Below are 21,441 nucleotides of genomic sequence, written 5' to 3'. Positions count from 1 at the left end.
TATTACAAGTTCTCAACATTATGTATATGCAGTGCTAAAATGGAACAGCCAGAGATTTACTAATACATATATGATTTCAGTCAATATATTATGTAAGTTTAGCATCAGGAGAGTCTGCCAAAAGGCTGACTTATTCCTTCAAGATATAGATATGAAAAATGAGGAAAGGGATCAGCTGCTGAATGTGGTTCAAAGGTAAGACACCGTGCGGGTTGATTGACATGGGGGAACAGGGATTCACAAATAATATCATGACTTACATTTTCTTCCAAATGTCTTTTCATTCTGCAGGTGGCTCCTCTGCGCCCTCTGGAGGGGTGTTGGGGTCCATGAAGTCTGGGTGTTGAAGTTCCTTTAAGTATTTAGGGGGGGTGAGAATGTGGGTCGAACCTACACGGGGAAAAAAGTCTGGTCAGAGGCCACTCTTCAGAATCCATCCTAATTACGCATTTAAACTATATTCCATCCAAGTATAAGAGAATGTTTCAGCAGTAATGTTAAAATTGAGTTTTAAGACATCTTGATAGGATTAACATCCATTGAACTCACCAATCAGGGCCTCCCACTTGCCATTGGCCTGGGTGACCTCATAGACGCAGCGCATCTCGCTGTACGTCATCCCTCCAATAATAAAAACGATGATCCTGGGCCCTGTCTTCATCTCTGTGGGGCCCCTATTCTTGTGCCAGTTACCATAGCGAGCACTGGAAAACAAGGATATAGATAAGCATTTAACTGCAAAACATAGAAAGGCAGTGATTTGGTTCGAGTCAATATTGCAAGACTCTTATTTATAATTCCAAATAATGACCATGGCTCAAATATATTAAATCTATATTTTAGTTATTGAAGCTATTTGTTGAAGTAATATGTTACCAAAGGTGTATTCATAGTACCATGCATTAAAACACAACACACCTTGATGGAGCGCTGGCTTTGGCAGATGCTTGTCGCTGTGAAATATACGGGTATTGCTTAGGGTCAAGTTTGTCTTCAATGGCATCCTGTGGGAAAAATATATAAGTCGTATTAGTTTGCCCCAAAAACAGACATAAAAATACAACATAATTAGCATTGGCGGGGGAGCTGTGGAATGACATATTCATTTGGCAACTGATCAACTCATTGTTTTGGGCAAAATTTTAACTAAACTACAGGATGTGGTCTTTAATAGACATTGACATTCCACAGGAAGATTCAAAAGGAGAATACCACTGCCTATAGCTGACTGAGCTCTTGCTCTCCTGATGGCTTTAAATATTTCTGCAATTTTTCTTAGTGATCTATTATACAATGATATACATACAATATGGCAATATCTGGTTGGTTTAACTAAAGCAGTGAATGCCAATAATCAGCTGATCAAGAAGAAGTAGGAGAAAACATTGGCTTGCTACTAACAAAGGAAACCAGAAAAAAGTTAAGGGGTTCATAACATGCGGTATGAGTAAAAGATGTTGTTGATTTATGAAGCAAAAACATGGTTTGAATCTGTTAACAATTTAAAAAGTAGAGAGAAGGTCCCAAACAATCTCTAGGGCAATGCAACAATAATAAAAGGCAGAGAATTAATACAAACTTAGAGTCCTATTCAAATAGGCACAACATCTGAAAAGAAAATATATATAATTGTGATGGATTTGATTCTATGACAAGAGTTTGGAATATGTTGAGACACCCCGTCAAGAGGAGAATTGGGGTTTGGCTGCTAGCTAGATAGAAGAAATAAATAAACGTTGGCTAAAGCCAATTCCATAAAGACAGTACTTTACTCCTGTTGACCAAGTAGAGCAAGGATGTGAATAGTTCAAGATGCCTGACTGGTGTGCTGCTCCTCACTGTGGAAACTACAAGCTAGCTGTTACTCAAATTCTGTCATAAATGTCTCCGTTCCAGTCAACAGGACATGCATTAATTATAACTGCAGGAAAGTATGAAATAGTTTATCTGTTTTATAAGAGTTTATTTTTTTTACATAAAATGGATTCAGAAATTGACAGCACGTTTATTTGTTTTGCAAATGTTGTTGAAATTATATATTCAATTCATGTCACCACGAATGTTACCACTTATGCTTCATTCAAGAAAACAGTTTGTCTTATTACCTTACCTTACCCCAATGGAAGATTTAAGAAAACATTGACATGACATTTTAAGAATCAGCGCTTGATATGACATTATTAAAATGTTATTTATATTTGAATTAGTATTAAAAGATAAAAAATTCAAAAGATTAAAAAATGTCCATGACCCCTAATCTCTAGTATTAGTTTATAGTCACACTGTGTAATGCTTGGTAACCTTATAGCATGAAGGGTACCTCAATGAGATCCTTCATTAGCGGAGTCCACCTGGAGAGCTGGTAGGTCTGCTCACTGATTCGCTCTTTGCGATCTGACTTCTTGGCTTTTTTGGTGATGCCCTGTGATAAAACAATACTGATCACTCATTGGCTTTCACAGTTCACACATCATACGCATTGCTCATGCATATACTCATGTATATACTGTATCTTGTATGTGTTCACACTTACTTGGCCATTAAAACAGATTCTAATTATTTTAGTTATTTAGAAAGAGATAAGTTGTATATGAAAGTCTTTTGAAAATCTTGGCCTTTACAGTAAGAACCTTTCAGTTTGGGTCGGTGATGGATTGTTACCTGTCCTCAGTTTCGGGGATGCCTACAAATTTGTAACCATCTCATCAAACGTGCTCACAGAGGTCTACTGATGGTTTATTGTTACCACCAAATATTCCCTCTTGGCGTTTTTTCTAGACAGCCTACATTTAGGCATGCCTACAACAAGCCCACTACAGTGATCCACAGTAAACCAAACTGCGGGCAGCCTACAGTTAAGCTGAGCATCTTTAGCCCTCATAAAAGGATGTTTCCTCTGCATTTTCATGTAACATTATTGCCAAACTAGGTCACATACAGTAAAATGTATTTTGTTTATGATACACAATCAATGAGCCACACAATCAATAAGCCACACTTTTGCACTGTGTGCCATGTTCTTATATTCAACTCTTCCACAACAGTTCGTATATCTTAGTAAAAGTTACTCCTCATTTCTCATGCGTTTTACTACAAATGTCCTGCAACACATTTCAATGTTCACTAGTTACATTTATACAGTCTTTTCAAAATAAAGTTCCGTATTCACATGAAACAACTTAGATATAGGCAGCAAAACTACTAAGTTAGGTTTAGGAAGAGGTGGTCTTAATATGGTTAATTTCGAGACATTGAGGTCCTGGTGAAGGATAGCTCACCTCAGATACAATGGGAAGGCCCATGTGGGCCATGTTGGAAATTATGTCACTGTCCTCTGGTGGGATGTTGGCATGCTGAAGGAGCTTACACAGGTTCTCCTCAGTCACACCTGACACACACATACGAACACATGCAGCATATATTTCCAGGCTATACACACATGCATGAGAGCATGCACACTCACAAATATGGTATAATGCATGCAACCACAAGGACAATTTAGAATAGATTAGAACTAAAGACACAAAAGAAGAAAATATGAATGCATAAATATTTAAGATTCTGAGTGTGCTTTTCTACATTTGTCACAATAATGCAGGATGGTGGATATCTGACCATTTTTAAGGAAGATGTAGAGCAGGATAATGCGAATCTTGTCAGACACACTGTTGTTGGTATCCAGTAGAATGGGTACAATGAGCCTCATGGGATCCTTGATCTTCTCTCCCTCTGCATCTATGCCCATTGCAAGATCCTTAAAAGCAATGGAGGGCAGAGGAGAGCAAAGCTCAACATGAGTTTCACATAAGGTCATTTTGAACAATACAAAGGATCTGGGGTTTGTGTAAACATCTAGCTTAGAAGTTATATGTGGCTGCAATTACCTCCAGTGGGGTCATCGGGAAGCTGTCAAATCCCTCTACTTATTTTTCCGACTGTATTTGTTTACATTTTGGCAATTGGCATCTTTAAAAATATGATAATTATTAGCAGTTCCCTTTCAGAACCGGTCCGTGTTTTCAGAATTGACCGAGTTATGATGAATTAAAGTTCCTTAATGGTTCTGTTTCGTTATTCTGAGTATTGATAGCTGTGTAAAATGAACTTCCATAATTAACTTGTTTTAGAACACTGGCGTGCACCTGTCCCTTTCACCTCACACAGTGTCTTTGCCTCCTGTCTCTCCCTCCACATCCCTTTCAACTCGTCCAAGTTTACCAAGCTAACCATGTCCTGAGTCCAGCTCGGTCTTGTGGAAAGAAAGCAATTAAGCAGCTCACCCACCTTATGCAAACATTTCACATTGAGTAAGTTCCTTCACTTTCCACATCATAACTCAGTTCTAACAATATAACAAATGCATCTTTGTGACTTGCCTGCTCTACACGACAGAGTTTGTCCACAGTGCCCTGGTAGCGGTTCATACAGTCTTCAGCCAGGTGGAGATGGGTTGAATACTGAATAAGTCGGAGAGGAGAGATGCTGTTGGTGAATTTGACATGGAAACACAATCAGATGCAAACAATACTAAAAGATGCACGTTTTATCAGAAATATTTTCCTCGGGGTTGGGAAATCTGCAAAATAAAGACAGCCTCAGTTTCTGTATATGAAACGTCTTTTTCTAAACCTCTGTGTTATTGTCATCTGTTTATTATCATGCAATATATGTTGCACCGCGGTGAAGTTGTTGGGTTTGTTTTATTTTGTTGTGTCTTTTTGTCTTGTCATTTCCTGTTTTATTTTGAAATAGTAACTCTCCTCTCGTTTCAGGTTCCTTGTCCTTCCTCATGTGTCACCTGTCTGATTGTCTTGCCTGATTCCTGATTGTGTCCACCTGTCTCCACTTCCCTCATGTGTACTTATAGTCGGCGTCTTCCCTTGTCCTGTGCCAGTGTGTTCATTTCTGTCCTTGCGTCCGTGCAGTCCCTCTAGCCCTGCCATTGTACCAAGTCTTGAAATACCAAGCCATCGTTTTCTGTTTTCATTGGATTCCTCCCAGAGAGTGATTTTGATTTTGTAAGTTTTTGTGTCTTAGATTTAGGTTGTTTGTTAAAGTTTTCATAGTCTTTTGTTTCCTCCGTAAGGAGTGATTTTGGTTTAGATAATCTTTCGTAGTGCCTCCAGTTTTTAAGGAGTGTTTTTGTTTTCCTCCAAGAGTGGAGTGATCTTTGTTTTTTAATAATCTTTTATAGCCCTGCTTTTTCCTTTTTCCTTTTTGGAGTCTGTCTTACAAATAAAGACAACTTTACCTGGAAGACCCTGCATTTGTGTTCTGCCCGGACGTGACAATATACAGTGCTATTTTCATTACTTGCTTAATTAGGGTCTGAGCACTGACGTAGTCGGTCCGGATGGACCATATTGAAATTCTAAGGACGCAATTGGGGGCATATTTGGGTACTTGCCATACTCTTAAACCCACCAAATTGTGCACGCTTGTCAGGCTTGGTGAAATGAGACATCATTGATTGGTGTCATATTTATGTATTACATTTGCTATGGATCATTATTGGAGCTATATCATCAACAATTATTAAAAGCTTGATATCTCATTGTGCTTAGAAGATATTGACCAATGAACTTCCTAGGGGTGTGGCTTGTTTTTCAATACTCATAACTTCAAAACTATTTGGTCTAGTGTCACCAAATTTGCAGCATATGTGCACATTGCATCCTGTAACAAAAACATGTGCCATTTAAACACTAGGTGGTGCTTTTTTGTCCTTTTTCACAGCTTTCAGAAATTTATTATAACAAACTCCTTATTTGTGCCATGGACTTCAAATTTACTGAGGATGGTCTTTGTGATGAAAAGTTATTAAAATTGTGAGTTTTTGTTGAACGACGTTTACATTTCACCAACATTTTGTGCGATTCGCTATGTTAAAGAATGTTGTTGTCACTCCATGGTACATCATCCAATCCGCTCAAAATGTATTATGCATGATGCTGGTCCAGGTCTGAGCACATGTACATGAAGAAGTGTTCACATTGTCATAGCAACAGTTACTGGCAAAAGGAAATGACATGTTGTATACTTTAAAGTCTCCTAGACAGTTGTCCAGATTTACCTCAAATTTGGCATGGAAAGCCTTAATACATTCCTCATGCTTCATCATGAATATTGTGAGTTTTCATTAAACTCTGTTGCCGTGGCATCATTGCCACGTAAAATAAAGTTGATTGTTGAGTGTACTTGCAACTTTGTGTCAAATGTGATGGAAACAAATGACATGTTTCTCATTAAACACGCTCTTGCAACTTTACTGGGCTCCCTCAAATCTGCCCCAAACGTGTCATGCTTGATAAAAGCCCTGCCCTGAGGATATTGACAAGCCTATTTTCACTCAGTCAAAGCGCTACCTACTGGCGAAAGGAAATCAGCATTACTTGACAAACGGCATCGGATTTACATGACATTATGTGGTAAATGGACCTGTACTTGTATGGTGCTTTTCTAGTCTTCCTTACGCTGCACGGAGGTGGAGTGGCTAGCATTGTCACCTCACAGAGGGTTCGGATCCCGGTCTGGGCAGTCCTTCTGTGTGGAGTTTGCATGTTCTCCCCATGTCAGCGTGGGTTCCCTCTGGCTTCCTCCCACAGTCCAAAGACATGCAGGTTAATTGGATTAAAAATTGCCCGTGGATGTGAATTTGAATGTGACTGTGAATGGTTGTCTGTCTCTATATGTGCCCTGTCCAGGGTGTACCTCGCCTTCTAACCCTAAAAAGGATAAGTGGTTCGGATTCACCCATTCACACAATGATGGGAGGGGCTAAGGTTCCACCTGCACATCAGCAGTAACTAACATTCACACACAGCTACGGGAGCGCCGGGGAATGAACCGCCGATACTCTGATTGAAAGACGACCCTGCTCATCACTGAGCCACAGTCACGTAGAGAAACATGATGCATGTTGTTGAGCATGTCGTCTAGCACCACACAGCGTATATACAGGAACTGGTGAAGTATTTGCAAAGCATAATTTTCTGCATCACGCATTCCACGCGGGAAAAAAATGTCTGACTGGCAGGCAAATGTTCTCGGCCGAGCAAGCCGGCATCCTGGCGTCACCCCAGACGCATGCAAAGGTGCGAGGACCTGTTTATCGCTGCTTTCAGCTTTAATTATTGTTAAAACAGTGTTTTTAATTAGCCAGGTTCCGTACATACATACACATATGTACATACACATGTATAACTGTGCATGGTGTCACAGTTTTAGATTTGATCAAAATATAAATCTGGCAACTATACCTTTTTAACTTGGTCTTTCCAACTCAATAAGTGATACACCACTCTGCACTGGTTGGCCAGTTTAATTCCCATTTGAAAGGCTCTTGGTGCTTGGGCTGAACACACTTAACCAACTCTACTAAATACTGTAACATGACATGTTGTAAATGTTTAGATGACAATGACACTTCAGCGCTTACCTTGCTGAGCTCTTTCTGATACTGAGGCATCTTCTTCAGCATCTGAGCCAGTTCCTTCATGGTGGTCTGAAAGCAGATGAGTGATATACTTTAGTAATGGTAGGAGGGATGAACTCACTGACAGCCAAGGACAGAGATGGGGACACAAGCCCGTCAATGACTTTCGTTTGGTGTAATTTGGACTGTGTGTGCTCGGAGGAGTAAGGCAGTGTGAAAGAGTGCATGACATTTTGCGTTGGTGTTGATTTAATGTGTAAGGCAACCAATAAAATAGGTTTGTGTGAACGTGACCTGTTTTAGGCTGTTTGTGTTGAGCATGACCCGCGAGTAGCATAGACATAGCTACAAATAGTTAGGGTCCTCGTGAAGACTTCCTCATAGGGGAACCTATTGTATTTCGAGGAATTATTATTATTAATTATTATTCTCTAGCAATGAAAGTGTTTTGGGGGGGCTTTATCATATCCCAAAAGTTGTTAAATTTGACATGCATATCAGGACTGGTGAACAATTCGATATTTAAGAGGTGTCTCTATAGTGCCCCCTAGAATTTTTATTTCGTTCAAAAGCCCACGGTTTTTGCCCCCAATGACTGAAATGTGGTGGCCATGGTGGCCATAAAATGCACCTAATCAGATTTTCCGCCATTTTGAATTTCATAAAAACACGTTTCTTCTATCTCCTCCTAAACCCTGGGTCTGATTCTTATATAACTTTCTGTGGTTCATTATTGGTTCAATGTCATCAAAATTAATCAAAAGCTTGTTGATATCTTATTGCATTCAGAGCATATGGACCAATGAACTTCTACGAGGTGTGGCCTAATATGTAAAGACACATAACTTCCAAATCACTTGACCTATCTTCACCAATTTGCTAGACTATTTCCACATGGCATCCGTAAACCTACCCTAGTTTTTTTCATAATATTTAAGCATTAGGTAGCGCTGCAATAAATTGCTAGATATCAGCATTTTTAGCCTTTTTTTCACGTTTTGGGGAGTAAAATAGCCAACTCCTCCTAGAGATTAAATCCGATTAATTCCAAAGTCGGGCAGTATGGTCTTGAGACCTTAGCAGTGAAAAGTTGTCAAAGGATTTAAAAAATATAAAACTATGTGGGTCGGGCGAAAAAAACACCATTCGCCATGAAAATGGAAGTCGTTTTAATTCGGCCATACATTATCTAATCTGACATACTGATCCATATAATAATTCTGAATTGTAGTCATAGCGCCACCTAGAGCCAACAATAAGTTACATGTTTTATACGTTTACACCCTTCTCCTCACAGATTAATCAGATCACTCTCAAAATCTGTCAGAATAGACTTAAGACCTTGATAATGCTTCACTGCGAAGATTGTATGGTGGCGAGTCGGAGCATCGGCAAATTTGATCCTTTGCCGTGACTGAATAAACCAATGTAACATTCTCAAAACGTAACTAAACTTAGCACTTGAAGTGGAGTCCTTTTTTAGTCTTTGGTTTTTATGTACACAAAATTAAAACATTTACAAATTACAGTTACTGCCTCATGGTTTATGCTCTAACAAGCCAAACATAGATGTAAACTACAACATCATTGAGTGTCCAAGATGTCATTGCGTCATAATGTTAACCTATTAGACATGCATGTGATATTTTTCATAATTAACATTAGCGTTAGGGCCAAAAACATGTGTTGTGAGGTCAAAGTGAACTTGACCTTTGACCACAATTATAATCAGTTAATCCTTAAATCCTAGGGCATTTGAAGACTTTCGTTTCAGGTGTTAACAAGGACTGGGAACCCCAAAACATAATGCCTCTGGCCACGGCATTATGACTAAGGCATTATGACATTTTCATTATGTACAAATATAACTCAACCAAAATTCATAAATATATAAATAAATCAACTTTTCAATGGAAGAAAGGAGCTTCATATATATGTATCATTGACAGAGTTTAATGGCGTCCACACAAATGGAGACGCTATTAACTTAACTCTTCACAATGGCATAAACAGTACTATCTCAACCTGGAAACATAGGGTCACTTCAAAAAATGTAATACTTCCTCCTGTCAAATACATGCATGAGCATTGTGACAATATTGGAAATATCCAATATTGGCAAAATAAGACAGTTGGTTCCAGTAATAGTAGCAGGTGTTATTGTTGGAAAAGAAAAAGTATAGGCACTGGTATACTATCACTTTATTCCAAAAGCTGTAAAGAAAGCAAGGTAAGTACATAAAAAAGTCTCAGGGGACCAGGTTAAATAGTACCCACCCATCAGGAGCACTCTAAGAAGTAAAGCAAATGCACCCACAACATGGTAGGAATAATTTCATTGGTCAACACTACATCTGGTATTCTATTGTTTAGGGAATTTTGAAAGGGTTGTTGTACAAAAACATCCAAGAGCAGAGGAGAAAACTGAGAGCAGATTTTTCATGAGGACACGGAAGCCTAAATGTGAGGAGGAGAGCTGAAGCTGGAGCTCAGGAGATCTGTGCATGCAAAACATATCTGAGTGCAAGCATACAGTTTGAGCAAAAGAAGAGCAAAGCCAAGAGCAAGTAGGGGCTATTTGAGTGTGACGACAGGGTTTTGAGGAGGAGCATTACAAAATCTGAAGTAAAATCATGAAGTCATGCTCTCAAACTTAAAGAACACGCTCTTGAATACAGATTTTTTGTGATAAGAAGACAGAACAGTCCAAGCCTTTTTTATACCCGTTCATATAGTACATCTATTTAAAATATATGCAAAACATCATTCAAAGTTCTTCAAAATCCAGTCATCTGTTCTTCCTGTCAAACAAAATATGAAGTGTGTTTAAGTAAGTTAGTATCAACCAACTTCAACCACATATATCATGGCATCTATCCATCAACCAATCTGCAACGTTAAGCCACAAGGGAGATGTGTGTGGAGTGTGTGTTTTGTTCCACAGCACAGTCCTCTGTAACGGTTGCTTATCGCATTACATTATATGCCCACCCACTTTTTAGCAGTCTAATCAAATGCAAAGGATTTCATTTAAATCCTTCTTGTAACTGTACACCACTCATTTTTTTACAATACATGTTTTGGTTTGTCTTGGTGTCTTCACCCATAAATGTACTTTTACTTGATTAAAGTGCAAGTAAAGTACAGTTCTTCTGTGTGATCATGTGGCTCTTCTTCTTCCTCTGTGTGACAGTTAGAAGCATGACCACAGTAACATATTATGAAACTAAAGTGATACAGTGTGTCCTACCTTTTCTCCAGTGTTCATCTTTTTGCTGGCAGAGAAGTCTTTCAGAGAACGAGTAACAGCCCTGTGCAAATGAACGAGACAGAAAAGGACACAGCATATGAATTATTTAGTTGTTTTTTTATTCGCATACACACAATTTCATTAAATCAAGATAATGAAAATGTAAAAGAATAAACAGCAGTGGTCCAGAAGCTACAGGCAGAACAGACCTCTCCTCTATATCAGCTGTGCTATGGCTAAACTATGAGGTCACAGTGACCTTTACCTTTGAAAATCCACCACCAAAATCAAATCAATTGGATGTTTGTGACAAATTTGAAGAAATTCACTCCAGATATCATCAGCATCAATTATGCCAACCACACCTTCCTCTACCACAAACGCATAGCTCTGTTACAGAGCATCTTTAATGTTGCATAAAAAATGCACGGTGATAGTTTTTATGCCATATTGGAAATGCTCAGAGCTGTAGATCTGTGGCAGAGGAAGAGTGCTTGCTTATCCATACCATGAGTGTGTACAGTATGTGAGTAGAAAGTCAAAGCCACCCACGTTGACACTTCTGCGATGTGTTTGTGTCTCAGAGTCAGCCACAGGTCATCATCCTCATCCAGCACTACTTCTTTCATTCTTGTCTCTCCCATCCCACTGGTCTCAAACCTGACAGAGAGGGCAAGAGAAGGCTGAAGAGTCAATAAGTGTATCTTAGAGAGAGAGAGCCTTGACCACAGTCGCCACTGAAATATATAACACAAACTAAATTACAGTCACACACTAGAAAATTTCGCAAGAAATGTTGATAGTGTGGCTACTACCAAGAGGTGTTTATATACATGTGTGTGTATATATATATATATATATATACACACACATACACATTACCGGTGTGAGATGTGTTAATGAGGTCAGTTTGCTCCTGCCAGGGGGGGGTCCTTCTGTTCCTTCTTTCCTTCCCTTCCTTCCTTCATTGGCTCTTTTCCTGGCTTCCTTCCTTCCTTTGCTTATTTCCTTCCCTTCCTTCCTTCCTGGCTTCCTTCCTTCATTGCCTCCTTTGCTGGCTTCCTTCCTTTCCTTGTTTCCTTTCCTTCCTTCCTTGCCTCATTTCCTTCCTTCCGTGTCTCCTTGATTGGCTTCCTTCCTTCCTTCCTTCATTGCCTCCTTTCCTGGCTTCCTTCCTTCCTTTCCTTATTTCCTTCCCGGCCTTCCTTCCTTCCTGGCTTTCTTCCTTCATTGCCTCTTTTGCTGGCTTCCTTCCTTTCCTTCTTTCCTTCCCTTTCTTCCTTTATTGCCTCCTTTCCTGGCTTCCTTCCTTCCTTACCTTATTTCCTTCCCATCCTTGCTTCCTTCCTTCCTGGCTTCCTTCCTTCATTGACTCTTTTGCTGGCTTCCTTCCTTTCCTTCTTTGATTTCCTTCCTTCCTTGCCTCCTTGATTGGCTTCCTTCCTTCCTTCATTGCCTCTTTTGCTGGCTTTCTTCCTTCCTTTCCTTGTTTCCTTTCCTTCCTTCCTTGCTTCCTTGACTGGCTTCCTTCCTTCGTTCGGTTTGCTCCTGCCTGCCTGGGTGTATGACACAGAGTGCAGGGGGGGAGGGCGACAGCCACACACTGCCTCTATGTGTATCACCGGTTGCCATGGTGAGAGGGCATATGTTGGTAAAGCTGCCCTGATTAGCTCATTTGAAGCAGCTGTGTGTCCCTGACTAAGCTGGGTATTTCATGAAAAATAACCTGTCAAAATGTGGAATGAGAGGCTCAAGGCTTTTGTGAACGTTTACGTGTCCTTAAATGTGTTTTTGGGTTTAGATATGACAGCTTAATCACAGTTCATAAAAATGCTCTCACTTCTTTCAAAAAAGAAAATGCTTGGTTTTATAATAGAATCGGATGGGGCAGAGAGGTGGACTTGCTCCCTCGTTAAGTCTTTTCTTTCTAAGATTCCCTACGTTTTGATCCATAAATGGTGTAAAAAGTAAAAATACATTTTATTTTTTTAGGACTTTCGGTTGCTCCCTCTCACTCTAGATCTGAACATTTCGTGCCATCCACACCCATTATAAACTCTGAAACCGCCCGTAAATCTTCCGAAACCCGAAAAAAAGATTACATCTAAACTGTGCTAGCTATGAAACAATGTCCAATTGGGCAAATAAGCTCCATCCTTTTGTTAACGTTTTAAACTTTAAATTATTTCTCTACCTTAATGTATGGCGTGTCACTGTGGGCACAAAGTTTAGTGTTGATTAGCATAAATGAATGGGACAATTTCTTGCCGTTTTTTGGCGTTTTGGGGGCTAACCGCCGGTCCGATCTCTTAGAAAAGTCATTCCACACGATTCCTGATCAGGCAGCACGTTTTTATGTATTTTGACGCATCTGCGAGGTACACTTTGGGATCCTTAGTGGTCATTCAAAAGAACATTCAGTGTGACTTGCAGCATAGCCACACCGAACTAGAAAGAGCATTTGTTTCTGAAAATGCGTTGGAATGCTAAAATCTGAAAGCTTGAAGCTAAAATGTTAAAAGAAATAGCTGAAGATTGATGAAAATTGCTGAACATAGCTGAAAACAGCTGAAAATACCAAAAAGGGAAACTTTCTGCTGAAAAGTGTTGAAGCACAAACACATTGACCTGAACTGCTAAAAATCCTTGTAGTGGAAATGTATAACTGGAAAAGACAGAAGCAAAACTCTATCATCTACATAATTCAAAATATGAATCACAATCCAAGAAATGAAAGAGAGGGAAAAAGTCCGACAAGAGAGAGAAAGAGAAATAAATTGAGAGACAGAGGGAGAAAGAGAAATTAAGAAAGAGAGAGAGAGAGAGGGAGAAACCAGGACACCAGGGTGAAGGGTAGACGAGATCTTAACACTGGGAGTGGATTTTCTACAAAACCATTAAAAACCCTATCAAAAAAACATGATCAAATCACCAAAATAGTATTATCAATAGAGAGGAAAGACTCAGCCGAATGTGATATGTTTGTTATGTTTGTGGAGTAAATGTGACCTGAGCAACTCTGAAGCTGTTTCTCCTCTGATCTCTGTATTTAAAGACACAAACACACATGGGCGCACGTGGCCGTTCATGCATGCGCACACACATATGTGCAAATAGACATACACAGTAGCCTGTGTCTGTGTGGCCCACAACTTCATATAAATGAAAATATGTGTTTGTGTGTGTGTGTCTGTCAAACTGCACTAATGAGAACACCTATTTACTCTCAACATCAACGGTTACCATAGTGATAATTTCAAAGGGACGACAGTTGCCAGGCTTAACATGGAGTTTAAGCTAGCGAACACCTATCAAAATATCTCAAAAAGTCAGGTAACCGTAGCTCTATTTCTTTCGCCAATATTTTGGTGAGAGGAAGGATGACTTGATGAACAGATACTGTGAATGGTGGGAGTGTCGTGTAAGACATGTGTCTCTAGCGGCGATTTAGAAATCGGGTACGATTGTCTGAGAAATATTTTTGGAGGGAAAGATATAATCAGTCGGATGGGGCAGAGAGGTGTACTTGTTAAGGCTTCTCTTGACAAATGTGTGAAACTGTTGGATTCCATTGTTAAACGTGTACGACAAGCACAAGATTCCCTACTACTGTACCATAAATAATGTCTAAATAGTGAGAATTGTGGTCGTAGACGATATACAAATCTTTTTTTCGCAAGATCCTGACGCTGCTCTCCCCTCTGGCGATGACATCACAGCTCTAGGCTACCACACACACACACATTGGAAACTCTGAAACGACCTGAAAAACACATAAAACTAAAACGGGGACAGTTGAAAAAGTATAAAAGCTATCAAATGAAGCTTATAGCTAACGATTTTGTCAACATTTGAAAAGTGGAATTGTGTCTTTTGCTGAAAGTGTGCTGTCATTGTATGCTTTTAAAGTTGAAAAAGTTTAAGCGGATTTAAAGTTTTACTCCATAGGATCCCCAAAAAAATATCAGAAATACGAAAAGTCTTTCTACACGATTCCCGAAGGAGCTGAATATTTTAACATTTGAATGGTTTCAATAGCTGAAAATATGAAGGACTGCTGAAGCATTTCAACTAAGCCAGCAGGAGAACATTCAGTGTGGCTTGCAGAGCCTGGCTGCTTTGCATAGCCACACTGAATAATAACATTTGCAACCTGAGCTATCAGGCTTTCATTTGTAACGTCTTTACCTATAGATGTCATTCTCGGTGCCCAGTAGGTCGTAGGACATGGCCTGCAGCGTGAGCTCATGCAGGAGAGGTGACACAGGATCAAAGCCACGATCCAGAATGAGCAGCTGAGTACGAGACTTGTCTGGACCCTGGATGCAACAGATCAGAAATAAAACATTAGCCATATGGTGGAGGACTGATCGATGTGTGTACTTTTATACATGTAGCTCATTCAATATTGCTATATTACACAGGATCTGATCAACTGAAGTCTGGTCATTTTGCAAACCACAGATTTTGGGCATCCATTTTTCTTCCCATCGCAAATATATCATTGCAACTGAATGAATACTAAATTATTATGAAACATGAAAAGTGCCTTGGCTGTAACTTCATGACTTTGTCCTTAGCACATGAAATTATGAGTGTCGATAAATATTCTCACATAAATGGTTCTGCTATTAGTAAATCGTCTTCCCTACCTCTCCCATGCTGGGGTCATCAGCCTTGTAGCCATCTAGCTTCTCCTGTAGCATCTGGGCCAGAACTGCACAGTCTTTGTATTCCCTGAAACAACACATTCATCAATTCAGCATCAAACCTGAACATGCTGATTGTATATTGAGTAGAACAAGGTGAGCAAACTGTACTTAAATTTTACAAACTCATTTAAACATGTGCTTAAGTAGATGATGGGGCGACTGTGGCTCAGTGATGAGCAGGGTCATCCTTCAATCAGAGGATCGGTGGTTTGATCTCCAGCTCTGCTAGCCCATGTCAATGTGTCCTTGGGCAAGACACTTAACCCCAAATTGCTCCCGCAGCTGTGCCTGTGGTGTGTGAATGTTAGTTAGTACTGATAGGCAGGTGGGACCTTAGCCACTGTCCTCAGTGTATTCTATTCAATTCAATTCAGTTTATTTTGTATAGCCCAATATCACAAATTACAAATTTGCCTCAGAGGGCTTTACAATCTGTACACATACGACATCCCTGTCCCAGGACCTCACATCGAATCAGGAAAAACTCCCCAAAAATAACCTTTCACAGGGAAAAAAGGGAAGAAACCTTCAGGAGAGCAACAGAGGAGGATCCCTCTCCCCGGATGGACAGAAGCAATAGATGTCATGTGTACAGAATGAACAGCATTTACAAAGTTACATAAACACATTACATGAATATGACAATGTATGAATGGAACTCCAATCCATGAAACAGAAGGAGGTAGAGAGGAGGGGGCGGGGCATCAGCATGGCCAAGGTGGGAGGCCGGCTCACCAGGCATCAGACACCTCCAGGTCCAATGGACCCTATGAGACGTGAAGTCACAACGACTCCGGGGAGGAAGCAGAGTTAATAAGGTGCAATGGTGAGATGTAAATGTATCCATAAGGAGAGAGAGAAGAGGAGAGAGGTGCTCAGTGTATCCTAAAACATCCCCCAGCAGCCTATAAGCCTATAGCAGCATATCAAGGGGCTCGACCAGGGCAAACCTGATTCAGCCCTAACTATAAGCACTATCAAACAGGAAAGTCTTAAGTCTATTCTTGAATGAGGTGACTGTGTCTGCCTCCCGGACTGAAAGTGGAAGCTGGTTCCATAAAAGAGGAGCTTGATAACTGAAGGCTCTTGCTCCCATCCTACTTTTTAGGACTCTAGGAACCACAAGTAGCCCCGCATTTAGTGAGCGCAGCTCTCTAGTGGGGCAATATGGTACTACAAGCTCCTTAAGATATGATGGTGCATCACCAATCAAGGCTTTGTAGGTGAGGAGAAGAATTTTAAATGTGATTCTTGATTTTACAGGGAGCCAGTGCAGCGCAGCTAATACAGGAGTAATGTGATCTCTTTTCTTAGTTTTTGTAAGTACACGAGCTGCAGCATTCTGGATCAACTGGAGATGTGCCTGATTTTTGAAATGTTACGTAGATGAAAAAATGCAATCCTTGAGATTTGCTTAACGTGGGAGTTAAAGGACAAGTCTCGGTCAAAGATAACGCCTAGATTCTTTACAGTGGTGTTGGATGCGAGGGAAATGCCATCTACAGAAACCACATCACCAGATAATTGATCTCTGAGGTGTTCAGGGCCCAGTAAAATAACTTCAGTTTTGTCTGAGTTTAACATCAGGAAGTTGCAGGTCATCCATGTTTTTATGTCTTTAAGACATTCTTGAATTTTAGCGAGCTGGTTGGTCTCCTCTGGTTTGATCGATAGATATAATTGAGTATCGTCTGCATAGCAATGAAAGTTTATGCAGTGTTTCCTGATAATATTGCCCAAAGGAAGCATATATAAGGTAAATAAAATTGGTCCAAGCACAGAACCTTGTGGAACTCCGTGATTAACGTTGGTGGTCATTGAGGCTTCATCGTTTACAAATACAAATTGAGATCGATCTGATAAATAGGATTTAAACCAACTTAGTGCGGTACCTGAAATGCCAATCGACTGATCCAGTCTCTGTAATAGGATGTCATGATCAATGGTGTCGAACGCAGCACTAAGGTCTAATAATACCAGTACGGAGATGAGTCCTTTATCTGATGAAAAGGAGGTCATTTGTAATTTTCACCAGTGCTGTCTCTGTGCTGTGGTGTTTTCTAAATCCTGACTGAAACTCCTCAAATAAAAGAAGTTCATGAAGTCATTACTACTGAGGTTTATAGGAATACACGGCTCCACAGAGCTGTGACTCTCTGTTAGCCTGGCTACAATGCTAAAGAGAAACCTGGGGTTGTTCTTATTTTTCTCTATTACTGATGAGTAATAGGCTGCTCTGGCATTACGGAGAGCCTTTTTATATGTTTTAAGACTATCTCGCCAAACTAAGCGTGATTCTTCCAGATTGGTGGAACGCCATATGCTTTCAAGCTTTCGTGAAGTTTGCTTTAGGTCGCGGGTCTGAGGGTTATACCAGGGAGCAAACCTCCTTTGCCTCACTGTCTTTTTCTTCAGTGGGGCTATCAATTCTAGTGTCATTCTCAGTGAGCCTGTAGCACTATCGACAATATGATCAATCTGGGACGGACTAAACCAACCCTAACCCTAGTTAATAAGGAGCAGTGGGTTGCATTGAAGCACCGGGGGTTCAGTGTCTTGCTCAAGGACACTTCGAGAGCAGGGCTCGAACCGGGTACCTTGTGGTTACGGGACGACTATTCATCCCAATGAGCTACAGCCGCCCCCAAATTATGAGGTAATTTGTAATTTTCACCGGTGCTGTGAAAAACTAGTGGAAAAAAATGTTTTTAACAGCTGCCCAGAGTGTTTTATTAGTACTTTTATTGTTGGTATGGAAGCGTCAATAATTACTAAATTAACATAGTATTTGTATTAGACAGTAAAAACTAGTGAGACTCCTGATTTATACTTATGGCAAAAGAGAAATGCACATTAGATTATCTTAAATGTATTGTGAAAATTGCTGTTAGTTTACATTAACCAGATATATGGTCAAATAGAAATTAAAAGCAGTTTCTAAAACAAGCAGCAGTTAAGGTTAAGTTAGTTAAGCCACTCTTGAGAATGTAGAATACTATGCATGAACAACTGAAACAAAAGCCACAGTATGAACATTCAGTTGGCTTTATCCTCTCATTTTATACAGAATGGGGTAGAGAAACCAAAAAACGAACAGAGGAAGCTGCAGTTCATGTATTCATGCACCTAATGCAGCCAATCAAAAGGTTTGCTCCTGTAGCTGTGCCTGCAGTGTGTGAATGTTAGTTAGTTCTGATGGGCAGGTGGCATTTTAGCCAGTCATAAGTGTATGATGAGTGCTAGTTGTGTCAACACGACTAGCAACGTTTCCTTTGTTGGAAGGCATGTAATTTTAATGTGAATTTATCCTAAGACGAAGGCAATATACTACTACTAAAATACTTTTTCTTAGAAATAGGTTTAGTCAACCGGTCTGTGAACCGGGAGAGGAGGAAGGAAGTCTCTGATTCAAGGTTGCCGGTGTCCGTTTGGTCCATGGCAAGAGGGAGAGTTATGACACGGCTTTCATGATTTCATGAAGCACAGGACATACTAGTACTAGTACAACATGAGATTTGCGCCCCTTAGCCCTGGTAAAACAACAGAGGAGAGGAGTCTGGGGTGTGGGAGAACTTCAGGAAGGACGTTCGGCTCCTTATCTTGACTAAGACCCCGAGACCTTAGAGTTGCTTTCCTTGAGGAATGCGGTTGATGTTGGGAGAATAGGCTGGTCTGATGCGGGTATCCCCACAGCTCTAAATTATTCTTTCATGAAACATCTGGTCATCTTGACGCCATCTTCCCATTAATTTGACAGTGCTATATTTCACCATTGCGCAGGTCCCAGGGAGGAGAGCTCTGGATAAATAGGTGGGGGACAGGACCATGGGCAGCTGGGAGCAGTAAGAACAATATCCAAATTCCTGTGACCCAAACATCTTCCGGCCTTAACATTAACGGGGAGATTTGGGCCAGTTTAACGTAGGAAAGGGTCTTCTGTTAATTATGGGTGTTAACAATTTACCCTTTTAATGACGGCAAGCATACACGCATTCCCGGGCAGCAGAACAAGGGGGTGTCTATAAATCAATTGGTCTCTGCAGTATCAATTATCCATCTCTGGAACAGATATTCTATTTCTTATATCGAAAGTTCGAGGATTAAGGTGTTTTTACGCTGCAGACCGTATAACGGGAGCAGTTAACTTTTGGCAGAGTCTATATATAGTGTGTGCACTCTAGAATATAATCTATGTGTGGTGTATGTATTTGATATACTCTGTACTACGATGTCATTCCTTTTTTACCCGCTTTATCACAACAGTCTTGTATTAATGTGTACTATTGAGAGGTCACTGTGATGTATTCTTAATTGTCTTAAGCTAAATGAGCAAGCGTTGCCAACTGAGTCCGGAGTATCTGTGAAAATTGATATCAAACGACTCATAAATTAAGGAGCTTCTCCCAAAGATTAAGAAAGGGGGAGACATGGGACCCTGAGTATGAGGTCACTGTGGCCTGTGAAGAAGGAGGATGGTGCCCAGCTTGTCCCCCGGACGGTCAACTGTTCAAGAGAGGGCGGCAGGGGGGGGTATTTTAAATCTCCGCAACACTGTGGCTAACACTTTGCTCATTAGCTCGAATTTCACTTATTTGTTGTTATTCCCTGCACACATTTGGCTTTGATAAGAGAGAGAAATATTTTACTGGGAGACCCCTGACTTTCAGCCGGACTTCTTTTTGTCTACAGGCTGGGAGAGAGATTCATAACGGTTGAATCTCCAAGCAGGGTTTGTCACAAAGTATTAAGTCTGAGTGTTTGAGCCGATCGCTATCCGAGCTTTATAGCACGTTATAAATAAATAACGACAGTGTACACTTTATTGGGTTGGGTTAGAATATTCCTAACGATAATTAAAAACCAGGTTTCTCTCCGCGGAGGTCATAACGAGGCACTAACGGGGTGACACGTGACCGTGTAGGGTGGTGGAAGACGGTGCCATATGTGCACGGGCATCCGGGGCAAAATAACCCGGTGTAACCCCCTTTCCTCGCTCCTCCACTGCCGCTTTGCTGCCGCGTCACTCATCAGGCCCGTACGGCTTTAACTCATATAGTGGGAATATGATCTCCGAATATGATTAGCCAGCCAAGCGGCTCCCCGGGGACCCGTGTTCACTCCGGCGGTGGGTGTCAGCGTGCTGTGGAACGTTGTGCCTGCGCGTCACCAACGTGTTTTAGGCAGTTTCTGCGCAGATACACTTCTGCCTTCAAAACACGTTGCTAAATGAAGTCAAAAGCCTCCACAAAGTAAAAGTAAAATAAACAAGTCCGATTCTTTTCCCCTTCCAGTGATTGAATCACGAGTACGTTTAACACCTTGATCACACCAGGGACGCTGGCGAAACTTAACGCCGCTCCGTCTAGGACTGTTTTTATTTGTTTTTTTTCTACCTTTTTTACAATTTAACAAATTATTTAAAATTTTATTTAACAGTGTAGCCATTCTTCTGATTTAATTATTCTGCAAATCTTGGATTATTTTTTATTTTGTGATTGCCGTTGGCTCCTGCTCTCCACCACTGCGATCTGGTCAACTGGCGTTGGCTGGCTAGCCGACAGTCTCTTGCTGGACGGCAGCTACCAACGAGCCAGCCGACTCCCTGCTGGATGCTCTCCACTGCTGCCGCCTGGACAACTGGCGTTGGCTGGCTAGCTGACAGTCTCTTGCTGGCTGGCAGACGGTCTCTTGCTGGCCGACGGCTGCGGGCGAGCCGGTGGTCCGGTCCGTGGTTGGCGATTGCATCCTCCCCGGCTGGCATGATTCTGCAAGTATTCCACCTCGCAGTTCCTCAGGCTCAACAACTTCTCTGCTCCTCCGTTCATCTCAGCCATCAAGGCACTCGGACTCCTTCGTCGGCCCCATTACATCCACAGAGCCTCCCGCAGAAAGTTTGTTTACTCCTGGCCTGATCGCTCCACGCTTTCCATCCCCTCCCTCTGGTCGGCCGAGCGTATCGCTGCAGCTCGTCATCACAACAACAGTCCCCAAGAGCGAGATGGTGGCACGAAAGTAGGAACTGTTACAGCTCCCCCACCACCCTC

At 41.0% G+C, this 21,441-nt stretch overlaps 1 protein-coding gene across 1 annotated transcript in view; it reads right to left on the bottom strand.

The window, feature by feature from the left end:
- Positions 1-280: 280 nt before the first annotated feature.
- Positions 281-21,441, bottom strand: part of stxbp1b (syntaxin binding protein 1b) — a 38,335-nt gene continuing 17,174 nt past the window's right edge. Inside the window, exons 8-19 of the mRNA XM_034541777.1 lie at positions 15,338-15,422; positions 14,874-15,004; positions 11,238-11,345; positions 10,686-10,746; positions 7,439-7,504; positions 4,377-4,457; positions 3,616-3,754; positions 3,279-3,388; positions 2,321-2,422; positions 919-1,004; positions 550-704; positions 281-390 (exon numbers count right to left, since the gene is read on the bottom strand). Coding sequence (XP_034397668.1) covers positions 281-390; positions 550-704; positions 919-1,004; positions 2,321-2,422; positions 3,279-3,388; positions 3,616-3,754; positions 4,377-4,457; positions 7,439-7,504; positions 10,686-10,746; positions 11,238-11,345; positions 14,874-15,004; positions 15,338-15,422 — 1,234 coding nt within the window. The remainder of the gene's footprint in view (positions 391-549; positions 705-918; positions 1,005-2,320; positions 2,423-3,278; positions 3,389-3,615; positions 3,755-4,376; positions 4,458-7,438; positions 7,505-10,685; positions 10,747-11,237; positions 11,346-14,873; positions 15,005-15,337; positions 15,423-21,441) is intronic.

Source organism: Cyclopterus lumpus, chromosome 9, assembly GCF_009769545.1.
Source record: "Cyclopterus lumpus isolate fCycLum1 chromosome 9, fCycLum1.pri, whole genome shotgun sequence".
NCBI classification, from domain to species: domain Eukaryota; kingdom Metazoa; phylum Chordata; class Actinopteri; order Perciformes; family Cyclopteridae; genus Cyclopterus; species Cyclopterus lumpus.
The sequence above is the reverse complement of the archived record's forward strand: the minus strand, read 5'-3'. Positions and strand labels throughout refer to the sequence as shown.